Below are 12,422 nucleotides of genomic sequence, written 5' to 3'. Positions count from 1 at the left end.
TCACCACAGCTCCAGGCTGTTCTCAGGCATCGCCAGGTTGCCATTGTCGGCTGATATCCTGGCACTCCTTAATGGCCTGTTTGGACTTTTGATCCACAGAAGGTCGAGAATGGGTGGATGGAGGAGGAAGGGGATCCAGAGAAGGTCGCAAAAGGGTGGATGGAGGAGGAAGGGGATCCAGAGAGGATCGCAAAGGGGGTTGATGGAGGAGGAAGGGGAGCAAAAGGCAAGCAGCTGTTTCGCTGACTGTCAGACACGATCCTGAGACATTACCCAAAGTGTCGTGTCATCTTGCCAGCGGGAATCTGGTGGTCCTACATTTATCATGCTGGCACAGGTCTCGACCAAAACACTTGAGCCAAGTGGCTGTTTGTCCTAATTTTCGCTTCTCAGAGTGAACAGGAAAGCAATGACAGCTGCAGCAAGTGGGATGTCTGGGTAGGACGATGATGATGGAGGATGTCAGACGTCAATGGACCCATTATGTCATTTTTTTCTTGCCTGCTTCTTTTAGACCAGAACATAATCGAGTTCAGCGGCCTTCTAGCCAATGAGGACCCCCACTGACTTCGTCCACCCCGGCAGACGATCTGGTTTTGAGAGCACGTTGACTCCCATCGTTTGAACTTGTTGAACTGAGCCTTTCAACTCTTTTTTTGTTTTTAGGGAAGACCTTTATCTTCGTAGTTCTTTTTGTCCTTCTAGCATTATAATTTTGTGTTTAAGGTGTTTCAGACTCATATTTTTTCAGAACGATGACCACTGTGACAATGTCCTGACCATAAGCATGCATTACGTGTGTATGTAATGAACTTTGTGTATGAGCATCTTGGCCAATCGAAATGATTCTTTCAACAGCACGTGCTTACAAGAGATGCACAGAGAACGGCACGTGGTGGCAGGTGGAGAACACCCTACAGGAGTGGACAGATTACACAGCCTGTGTGCGGATTGAGGTAAGGGGAGGTCTGGGATGTCATTTGTTGTATTCTGCCACTACGATCAGTGTTCACTCAAGGGTCTCAAATGATTGACGGATCAAATTGAGAAAACTTCAAAAAGATGAATGCCAGTTTGACTGGCCAATTGATCATCGCCTTGGTCCACTTTCATTGGAGAAAGGAGATTTGTTGTTCATACAAGACACGCCATGTTAAATAAACTGGCAGTTGCTTAATAACCAGTTTTGATAAGTCTGGTCTTTTTGAATGGTTGAATGCGTTTCGTCAGCTTTGGAGCTGAACATGACCAAGGTCTGAACATCTGAAATATTAGTTTGCTAAAGTGTGTTTTTTCTTTTCTTTCTAGGATTTTCGGACCGTGCATTACGTGGCTGTCACGTGCAACGTAATAAGTCTGCTCCTGCTGGTTCCCTCTTGTGCAATCTTTCTCTCTTATAGGTAAACATTACTATAGACCTGCAGGCATTGGTTAGGATAAACAAAGAGACAGACATTATCAAGGGTCTACCTGTAAATACATTCATTCACTCACTGAATAGTTCACATTGTTGTTTCTGGTACACTTTGGTCAACAGATTATTTTCAAAATAAATGCAAGATTAATACTTGCCATTTGAACAAACTCCTTTGGAACTGAGTGGCTGAGCAAAGATCATTGACTGTTGAAGCTCTCCCCTCACCTTCTGTGAATATCAACTTCATGATGAGATTCAGCCGTTGCCTGAACCCTCGGGTCGTTTTCGGCTTCCCTTAAGCAGCCTTATGAGATAAAATATTTTTAAACCCCTCTTCAAGACAGGTTCATTTTTTTGCAGTTTCCTGCCCTGAGGGTGCAATAGCAAGGATGAGCTGGGTGGTGTTCCACAAAACTTTCTCTAAAGACACAATCTCAATAACACTACATGAAAGTTTTTCATTTAAAAAAAAACCAAGAGTTTTATTTGAAATCAAATGACCGAAAGTTTTTCTTAAATGCCTTAGCTATCTGTATTAAGTTTTTTCGAGAAATGTTTCGAAGATGACTCAAAAAAAAATGTTCTCCTCTTTTAAAGTGTTTGCATAAATGAATGTATGTGCGTGCGTGCTCGTCTGAATGCGTGGTTGTGTGTGTGCGCACGTGCAGGAAATTGCGCTCGCAGCACCGGATTCAGATCCACCTGCATCTTTTCATCTCCTTTATCGTCACCAACATCGTCTGGATACTGTGGCAGAACCTGATTTACAACGACCGCCTTCACAACCAGGACCGTGACACCATCATTCGGAAGGACATGGTATGCCGTGGGTTCACATCTCGTCTAGGGCAGGCTGTTCTTTTTCATATGGCATCTGTTTACAGGGTTTGCCACGATACAACCTTAATTGCTGGCTAGGAGTGAAACATAAATTCCTACCCATCCTCTCTACATCCACCATTCAGCACAGACTCCTAGACTAATTAATAACTATATTTAAAATTTAGGCTTTATATCAACTGCATACGTAAACAAAATACTGATAGAAATAGAACCAGAATTATTTTTAATGAAAATTTACACATAGCAGAGTCAAAGTAATCAGTGAACTTAAGAGAATTAAAACACAAAATGTATTTAATACCTTAGTTAATCAGTGTAAGATGTCAGTCAGTAAATAATGTCAGTTTTATTTTGTCTCTAACTTTTGCCAGGTCGGCTGCAAAGTGCTGTATGTGCTAACTCGTTACTCACTGATGAGCAACTTCTGCTGGATGTTTCTAGAAGGATTTCACCTGCACAGACTCATCGTGCGGGCGTTCGAGACCCCGAAGTCCATTCTGCCCTACTACATCGTCGGTTGGGGTAAAACCTTGATCTGCTGATGGATGTTTTAAGGCTATTTATCCAAATCCATCTTCCAACCCACACTTGATATTTGCTTGGAAATTTGCTACTTCACCTGAACTTTGTTTTTGGTGCTGGCGCATCTCACACTATCATATTACTATATGATCTGTCTGTATGATGTTTTTAACTTACTGAATTTATATCAGTCAGTTGTTTGCAGTTTCCTGATGAATTTCACATAAAATAGACAATTATATATATAAAATATACAATTTTACTTTATTGTTTATTTGGCTTTTATATTTATAAGCAATTTAGTTGTTCATTAATCAGCTTTTTGAGTAGCCAGTTCTCTCAATGTTTAAAACAATAAACTGTTAATGCTATTTGAAAAACAACTTTTGTTCGCAGAAAATTCACTTTGAATTATTTAATATTAACTAACATTAATAAAAGATTGTGTTGATTACTTGCCAAGTTAACTATGGATTGCTTCATACAGGGTGCACCTGGGTACCGGTCATTGTCTACGTCATCATTCGAGCTGTGCGTAAAGACAGCGGGTATGTCTGCTCGCGCGTGTGTTTGTGTGTGTGTGTGCACGAGAGAGAGAATACACGGTCATAGTGAAAGTCTAAGACTATCTTCAAAAACATTGTTTATTTAGTAAGACAGGTATAGTGGTTTGCAACCATTATCGCTAGCTTCCCCAGTCTCTCTCTCTATATATCTATATCTTGGCGTGCGCACCTGTGTGTGTGTGTGTGAACTGCACTCATCCTCTCCACAAGAGACTACACAGGTTATATATAGACTTAAGACTCATCTACATTTTGATATGCAAGAGTTTGCTACCTGTGTAAATGGAGATTATGAAAGATAAGAGGGATATTACTGTTTTTCTCCTTCTTTCCTTTCTGTATTAATTAATTTGTTCTGCATCGGTTTGGTAACTGGTTCTTTGTTAATTTGTTATTTGTTTATTTCTTTGTCCGTTCGCAATAAATCTCATTTCTTGTATTACTTCGCTGCAGATGCTGGGTTCGGAACATCAAAGGCTTCGAGTGGATCCTGTACATACCTAATCTACTGTGTATTTTTGTAAGTACAAAGACTGTGAGAACGAATGTCTCAGCTGAGCTTTGGAATTAAAACTTGGATTTTTTCTTTCCCTTCGTGGCTTGAGGCCGTGGACAATATTAAAAAAAAAAAGAGATGCGAGACACTCGGCTCATGGAACTAAAATTATGTTTTACATGGTTTCAACTCTACATCAACAGGATAGGAGTGAAGAAGCACAACACATTTTGGTGGCAGAGAAAGCATGGAGAAATAAATTGCCGATATTTCCCTAAAACAAAGCATGCATGTTATTTTTAAGATGTATCTTGTTGACTTGCTCATATAAACTTTATAAACTGCCCGTGAAACATGACTAACTTAAAGAAAACTTTTGTTTTCGGCGTCGGTGCCAAGATCACAAGGATGAAGACAATGCAAGCCAAGTAATTAATAGCATGGCAATATTCTTATCTCTTCCTTTACAAACAGATAAACTGTAAACTTCTACTACTAAATGCCTCAAAACAAAGCAAGTTTGAAATTTCCGTCTTTACAATTCTTTTTTATGTCTATTGCGTTTCATTCCCTTTGTTTGTGTGCTATTTATTCTTTTTTTTACTTTTCCTGTTTCTCTTTGTGAAAAAAATAATTCTTCAGCTGTTGTTTGATGTACGGTCAGGTGTTGTTGTACAAATTTTAATTCAAATGTGAAAGTCTTTCCTGGAAGCATTTGTTTGTGTCGAATTTTACGAAAGCTTTGTTTTATAGAATGCATTTAGTTTTCTTAATGTTTCTTAACAGTTTTCTAGTCAGTGTCATCCACTTTAGTAAATAAACTTACTATATTAAATTTTTTTTTTGTAAATACCAGTTTGTGGAAGTGAAAAGCCTCTAGACATGAATTAAAATTATGTTATATAATTCTACATGTTAATTACGAACTAGTATGTAATAAAATGTATATATAAAACATAGATTCCAATTCATATTTTAATTATATATATAACTCTTTAAACATGGTACAAAGACAGTACAGTAAGGCTCTCGTTGTTTCTTTGATGTAACAAATTTGTTGTATTTAGGAATGAAGAGCAAACTCTTTTTTTTTGCAGGTGAATTTGGTTTTCCTCCTGTCTATACTGCGCATCCTTCTCATGCAGTTGCAGAGCCACCCCAACGAGCCTAGCAACTACAGGTAAATAAACGACAGGCTGACTGACACTTTGTTTATAAACTCGTCATCCTCCGAGGCTTTCTATTCTTTGCCAGGCCACCATAGCCTCGGAGAACATCAAATCTGCCTTTGTATGCTAGAGGTTGTGTCAAACAGATTAAATGTGTAAACAAAAACAAAAACAAAATCAGAAAAATCTGCTGAAATGAGCGTGTACCTTTATATCCCCTCCTTGCCTCCCCTTTATATGTTTCTTCAGTTTTTCTTCATATCGAATATTTTACCTTATAATCATCGTCATGGAATTTCATTGTTTGTTGTAAATAATTTTCTTAAGCACAAGTAGAAAACTACTTTCTGCAACTCAAGTTATTCACTAAAGTGTAGCATTCACTATCAGAAATAATTAAAAAAAAATTATTCATCAATAAAATCTTGAGTAATACAAATATTGTACAAACACATTCTATATTTAAAGTGAAAACTGCTTGAACACTCGTTTTGATAAATAGTTTTTATAGACACCCCGAGCCTGATATACACAGTTCTGTCACTATACAGTGTTTTCTGACAGACAAGGAGATGGGAAGCTGACATATTGCAAGGGACGCTACTCCGTATTGAAACATAAAATGTCTTGCTTACCTCTCTTCGGTCTTTGAAGCAGGCGGTCGTTAATGAATCACTGTCGTTGAACAGGTTTTTGTTATTCCCTGATGAGCTGGGAAAAAGAAAGTTCTGTTGCTAACTTCAGTTTGTATCTTTACATCTGAGCAAACTTCGAATGGCATCATCGATCCACATCTACTGTCTTATTTTGTCTCTGATGAGAAATTTTGTTTTTGTTTTGGGAGGATTTTGTTGTTTGTTTATTTTTGTACAGTCTTATATTCTCAAAAATATTTACAATATCAGTACTTCAAAGACATATTACATAATCAGGATTAAATAAGTTGAAAATAATAAAAAAACTAAGGGGACACAATTACATATTACTCTAATACAAAAAAAAAAAAAAAAAAAAATCTTCAGAAATGTACATAGGTAATCAAATACATTTAATCTAAGTTGGCAAAGTTATTCACGTTTTACGGTCATTTGAATTAAATAAAAACTGACATCCATTCAACAACTGAGAAAATTGTTGAAGTAAGCAGAGTATTGTCAATATTAATATCTAAATTACCAGATGACTGAGGGCTCCCATTGTTTTGCTATTACATCTTTCATTTCAAGGTGCGCATTAAAAATTCAAGTGGATATCTGTTTTAATATTTAAAGAAACGGTTGTAAATGGATTTTTTTTACATCTGCATGAAAATATGATTTAGTAAAAAAATAAAATGCTAACCGAATACAAACTGAATTTCATTTTCTTTCTTAGTCTGAGTTTCACAAGTCACAAGCTACATCGTATAACACCATTATTGAGTGATTCTGATATCTAACTTTTAGTAAGTGTCTTAACATATTTTAAATGCTTGCTTCGTGAAGAAAGCTCCATCAAGATTCTATATTCTGACTGTAACAGGCGCGCGCTGAAAGCAACGGCGGTTCTGGTGCCACTGTTTGGTCTTCACCTTTTCCTAATCATCTACAGTCCTCCCATCACCAGCCAAGCAGCTAACATTTACGAAATTTTTGCGGCTTTTATCAAAAACTCTCAAGTAAGTAATTCGTCGTCAGTTTGTTCACATCGCTTCTGTCCTTTCCCGACTTCTCGTTGTGCGTCTACACTTAGCTCTATGTTTATATCCGATTTCATCTGGCGACCAAATTTATAAAGAGGACTTTGTTGACATTTTCTTCAGAAAAGTAAGTTAGAAGCTTGGAGTTCAACAGATGTACATTTAATCCTTGATGGGCAACAAAGTTTTGTCATGCGCATACAGCAGAAGATGTCAAAGGTCGAGAAGACTTGCAAGGCTGTCTTATAGGGCATCCAGACGTTGCCTAATCAGACAAGGAAATCAATTTAATTAAATATAAATAAAGTTATTATTGTCTGGATATTAAAATCGACCTGAATTAGGAGGACCTTCATGGAGGAAGTCTTAACAGCTACATATAATCTTTTACCACGCAACTGGCTCGAGACTGTCTTCACGGACTAACCAAACATTGTACACCAAACATTGAAAGAATTGGGACTTCTTAAAGAATTAAAAATATATTAATTCAATAACAACCTGTGTTAAGACCAAAACAGTCGATTTCATAATGTATAATTATTAAAAGCATACTAGGAACAGCGAGAAAGAAAGACAGAATGAGAATGAAAGAATAGATGTGAAAAAGAAAAAAAGGGGAGAAGTAAACAAGAATGAGATGAACAAGTAAAAGCCCAAGAGATAAAGAAGAAGAAAGAATGTCACTGAAGCAAGCATAAAAGTGACACACAAAGAAAATGGTGCGAGTCCTGCAGTGACCCCTGAAGCTACAGGAACACAGCATATCTGCAGACTTGTGTAATGGAAATCACCACAGACGCAGGAAGTATTGGATGTCACGTGCCTGATGAATCTTCGACCCTTCCATCTTCCCCAAGCAGACCTCCTCCCTATTTCTGCTGCTGCCGCCCAGTCGGAATTCCAGGCTCGACGTCTGTGACAGAACATGACTGAGAAGGAATCCAGTGATCCTCCAGATTGTCTAGAAGATGATTATAGCTTCCCAGTGCCAGAGCATCAAGCTTCGGTCGAGATTAATTAGTTATTGACCGCGGGCTGACTACAGTGTTTCGCCAAGTATTCCTTTAGTAATCTTAATCCAAGGCCCGACAGAAGTAAATTTTTCATGGTGTATTCAATTTTTACGTGTGCGTGTGGGTATATATATATAAGAGAGAGAGAAAGAAAGAAAGTGTAATATGTTTGGTTTATGTTTCTACTGAGTTTTATAGATGTTCCTAATATTTGTGTTTTTGTTTTGTTTCAGGGAGCGATTGTCGCTATCATTTTCTGCTTTATGAATAAAGAGGTATGTTAACATCCTAACATTTTATGTGAACTCAGCTAAAATGGAATTTAAATACTCTAAAGACATATACAGATAAACACCAAAATATAAACACTTCAAAGAGGACTTTTAGCATTGGACAATTTCTTTTTCTTTGTAGACAAACGTTGCACTAAAGGCTTGACCATTGTCTTGACTTCAGTTCTCAAGCTGATGGCAGTAAGACCTGTCTACCGATGCCAGTGTTCCCGACAGCTGTGGACAAGGGAACTAAAGTTTTGCATAAAAATAAGGCTTTTGTAGCTAGAAATATTCAGTTATTCATGAACTAGTACCAGGTGATGAGGGGCAACTGGACAGATGCAGTGGACGAAAAGGCTGTCTGTCTTGGACGGTGGTAAGCAAGTCCTCCATGGTCAGCCAGCCAGTTCTTTTCTCTCTTCACCTCGGCGCTGACTATTTTACAAGGTTCTTTGAATAGTAGCAGAATATCACATGGGGTCACATGACTAAACCAGACCAGTTTGTGCAGTTTCCCTGTTGCCAGAAGGATTTCATGTTCACCCACCTTGGAGGCAGCTGTTCTTTGTCCATACTGCGTTCCATATAGGAAATTCATAGCAGTTTCCTCAGTTGCTTCCATTCTTATTTTCTCTATATACAAAGTTCCAAAAGAAATAAGCCGGCGACAAGAAAGTCGTATCAAGGGAAGAAATCGCATTAATATTAACACTTTTGTAAAGAGTGTTAACACCTGCAGCTGTAACCCGTTTCCATCCTACAATCATTAAACGTGGAAATCATGAAGACATTCTTTGAAGTTTTACCGGCTAAACATGGGTCTTTCCCATGATGCTCTTCACAGACAAGAAAGATCAAAGGCTTGCGCTAATGAACGGAGGGCAAAGGTAGTTCACGAGCAGAAGGTGGTTGTTGCAGGGGGAGACAACAATCAAAAGAAAGAAGAGATAAATTAGAGACAGCTTCAAAAACGATTTAATGATACCTGTTTCAGTTTGCTTATATCTACTTGCCGTTTACTTCCCAAAGAATGAGATAAGCATTTACATCAAAAGTTAAAATGCTTTTCTGTCCCCTGCAGCCAATAATGATTATTTTGTGAAAAAGATGAAGATCGACTTTTTAATTTAATTTTGATTATTACAAATATTTTCTGTTATCAGAAACATTTAAAAACCTGTTGATGACATTTTGTACCATAACAAATATTTAAAATATGAGTTTTGCTTGTCGGTGTAGTAGAATGCTATTTTTAAACAAATAAGTTAATTTAAATGCAAGATTTTTGCAAATCTTTGTGAACACCCTCACTTTGATCGTAAAATACATCCCTACATCCCTCGCCATCGAAAAAGAGGTTGACAACGCATGCGTCACGGTTGTACATTTTACGGGCCCCAGCCAATGGGAGTGTCCCCACCTGATATGGTCTCATTTGATTTTCCTCTGTAGGTACTCTCACACCTGAAGGAATCGAAGCGCCGCTACCATGGCTGTCTGGCAGGCAAGGACAATGACATGAAAGGCTTGTCCACCAACACTTACGTCATGACAGAAAGGCAAGGTCAAGGCCGTTACGGAACCGAGGGCGGGACGCAGGATTCAAAACGAGGCAAGTCTGTTTTGCTGACAGCAAAGCTGAACGGATCAGGTCCAAGCGGAAACGGAAGTACAGTCAGCAGCTTTGTGTAGCGGAGTCGGCAAGTGAGCAAGTGGGATGTGCAGAACAACATTATCGCTCGTCGTATCGCCGCTGGTCTGACAGATGACTTGACATTTACTCTCTTGCGAGCCGAGTGCAAAGTCCGGTTCAGTCAGACAAATGCGTTGAATTCTCTGATGTAGGCAAAATTCAATGTGCTTTTTCTAGTCTTCGATATGGTTTGGCCAAAAAGAAAAAAAAAGAAAAGTTACATCGCATCTCTCTTTCCTTCTCTTTGTGTATGTAATAATAATTTGTTGTTCTCCCTTGCTAGCACTTTATTTGATGTTTAAGTAGTATTTAAGTACCTATATATATATGTGCCTGATAGACAACAAAACACCATATAATTGTATGCTTTATCTGTTACACATGTTGCAGTATATCTTTATGTAATGAATAGAAATGTGCAAAGTCATGGCGATGTCCCCCTCCTGTTAGGGCCTGATGGCTAAACAATAAAATGTTCTTGTCTTGTCTCATTGTGCATGTGTTGGATTCGGCGAGGGTTTTGGGGCTTTATAGTACTAAGAAATATACATTTGAAAATGCATACTGGGTGTTTTCAGCAAACATATATTGGTTACATTTGGTTTGACAATGGCTAAATGAAACTGAAACATTTTACACAAGCAAGCTCTCCAACTACCTTACTTACATTCCCTACACCTCTTACCTCTCTCTCTCTCACACACACGCTTTTAAAACTGATATTTGTATTATGCATCACAAACAGACTGTCAGGACCTCAGTTTAAAGCTTTTTTTTATTAATTTTTGTGTATGAGCATGTAGGTACTTTAGAATGATTACAAGTAATACTTGCATTCAACGAGAGGTCAGCCTGTGAGAACTTTCATTAACAAGGTTAATGTTCAAAACAATTTTCTTGTAACAAGTATGAATGGAGATTATCATTGCTACTTTGTCTACTTCATCTTCGCAATCGTTTATTTCTCACATAGAAAGCACGACTGTGGAAAAAGGACAAGTAAACGAACAGAATCCTGTGTTGACATATATATATATATCCATTGTTGTCAATCATGATCTTAACTATTATAGTCACAGGCTTCGACATTGAATGTGTAATTCTTTTTTACTTCAGACTGTTAAAACGTTAGTAAACAATAAATGAACCCACAAACAAAGATTAAGAACTGTTAATAAAAGACAGTTTTTATTTTAATTTAGATACTTGTGTATCTATAAACGGTATTCAGACAACTTAGCTTATTTGTCAACTATTATAATTTAGCTTCGTCAAATATTTTGAAAAGGGGATAATTAATAATGCAGAAAAGGTAATCTGTATTGTTATCTACAGGTCATTATTACAGCAATTTCAGATTGTTTTCCTGCCTTAATCATTGTTTTGTATACTTACATACCTTTAAGGTAAATAATAGTTTACCACAGCCCTCATTTTATCGCTGTTTTAGAAAGAAAGGATGGAATTAAAGGATCAAAAGACAGAACTTCTAATAAACAGAAAAATGAAGACAACGACACTATAAATCTTAAATGTTTTAATTAATACCTCATTTAATGTTTTCTTGTTTTAGTATTTTGATGCTTGAATGTTTCTGTTCTGTGCTTTGTCACAAAGACTTCAAAATAAAAGACATCCACGCCTGTGGTTGTTAGCTGATACCAAAGAACAGGGAATGAAGTTGGGTTCTGTACAGTTTGTCATTACAAATTTCACTTCTTGTTATGAGTGGATCGTCTGTGTAGAATGGTGTGAAAATTTAGGCTCTATTTTAGTTTACAAACATTGTTTATTGTACATTGAGTGATCGACCGCAATGACGATTGATCAGCGATTGTGAAAGTATTGTCCTGTATTCTTGTCTTTATTTTATTTATACACTTCATCGCCTTTTTCTCTTCTTTTTTCGGATTATATTGTTATTCTTTGTAGGAATAAACGAAGGAAAATATGAAATGGTGTTGAGCATTCCTTGAAAACTTGTTGGAGACTTTTCATGAGGTGATTTGAACATTTTGACAACGGACCAACCTGCTTTGTGTCAATCATGTTTCGAGAGTTAGCCTGTGCGATCTTATTCTGTTCTCATGATTAATGCACATCCTTCACATCACTTTACAATCGTGGACTGCAATTTCTTTTAATTGCGACCTTACTGTAATTTCTGTAAAGAATATTATATTTATATGAGCTACAAAGTCTCAATATCTGTTATAAAAGTTGCAGGGAGGGGACTGCCCATGCGTCAGTATTGTGTCTGAAGTTTGCTCTCTCTCTATAAATATATCACTTTGTATGTATTATTCACTACTACAAATGAAGATGTTAAGATAGAATCGACCACTTGAAGGACTGGATGAACAAATAGCTACTCGACATCTTATAACCGATCTTATCTATTACCAGGGAGCTAGAAAAGATAAATATACAAATGGGGCATCAAGAGAGTAGATAGAACACTTGTAGGACTTCTATCTTCGCGGGTTTGTCTGAAAATGTCTGGAAATGCACATGTAGTTTTGACAACTCAAGATTTCTTTATCAAGTTATGTAAAACACTTCTGTAACACGACCTAAGCAGTACTTATAACTGTCTTAGATTTTTGCAGTGAGAGAAATGGAATACACGCAAGAGAAGCAAGTGCGAGACAGGCAAAATAAACAAACAAAAGTCCACTTCTTTCACCACTTGCTAATGTAGAATATACTTGGCTTTGCTACAAACAAAATTTCCTTCTTTCATCTGC

At 37.3% G+C, this 12,422-nt stretch overlaps 1 protein-coding gene across 3 annotated transcripts in view; it reads left to right on the top strand.

Moving 5' to 3' along the window:
• Window positions 1–12,280, top strand: part of LOC112564933 (calcitonin gene-related peptide type 1 receptor-like) — a 40,489-nt gene extending 28,209 nt beyond the window's left edge. For all 3 annotated transcript variants that reach the window (XM_025240088.1, XM_025240089.1, XM_025240087.1), the window contains exons 3-12: window positions 859–956; window positions 1,309–1,400; window positions 2,086–2,236; window positions 2,632–2,782; window positions 3,270–3,330; window positions 3,802–3,868; window positions 4,942–5,024; window positions 6,535–6,670; window positions 7,941–7,982; window positions 9,435–12,280. In XM_025240088.1, the coding sequence (XP_025095873.1) occupies window positions 859–956; window positions 1,309–1,400; window positions 2,086–2,236; window positions 2,632–2,782; window positions 3,270–3,330; window positions 3,802–3,868; window positions 4,942–5,024; window positions 6,535–6,670; window positions 7,941–7,982; window positions 9,435–9,674 (1,121 nt within the window). In that variant the 3' untranslated portion in view covers window positions 9,675–12,280. The remainder of the gene's footprint in view (window positions 1–858; window positions 957–1,308; window positions 1,401–2,085; window positions 2,237–2,631; window positions 2,783–3,269; window positions 3,331–3,801; window positions 3,869–4,941; window positions 5,025–6,534; window positions 6,671–7,940; window positions 7,983–9,434) is intronic.
• The last annotated feature ends 142 nt before the right edge of the window (window positions 12,281–12,422 follow it).

Source organism: Pomacea canaliculata, linkage group LG5 (genome assembly GCF_003073045.1).
Source record: "Pomacea canaliculata isolate SZHN2017 linkage group LG5, ASM307304v1, whole genome shotgun sequence".
Lineage (NCBI taxonomy): Eukaryota > Metazoa > Mollusca > Gastropoda > Architaenioglossa > Ampullariidae > Pomacea > Pomacea canaliculata.
This window is presented reverse-complemented; position numbering and strand designations above follow the sequence as displayed.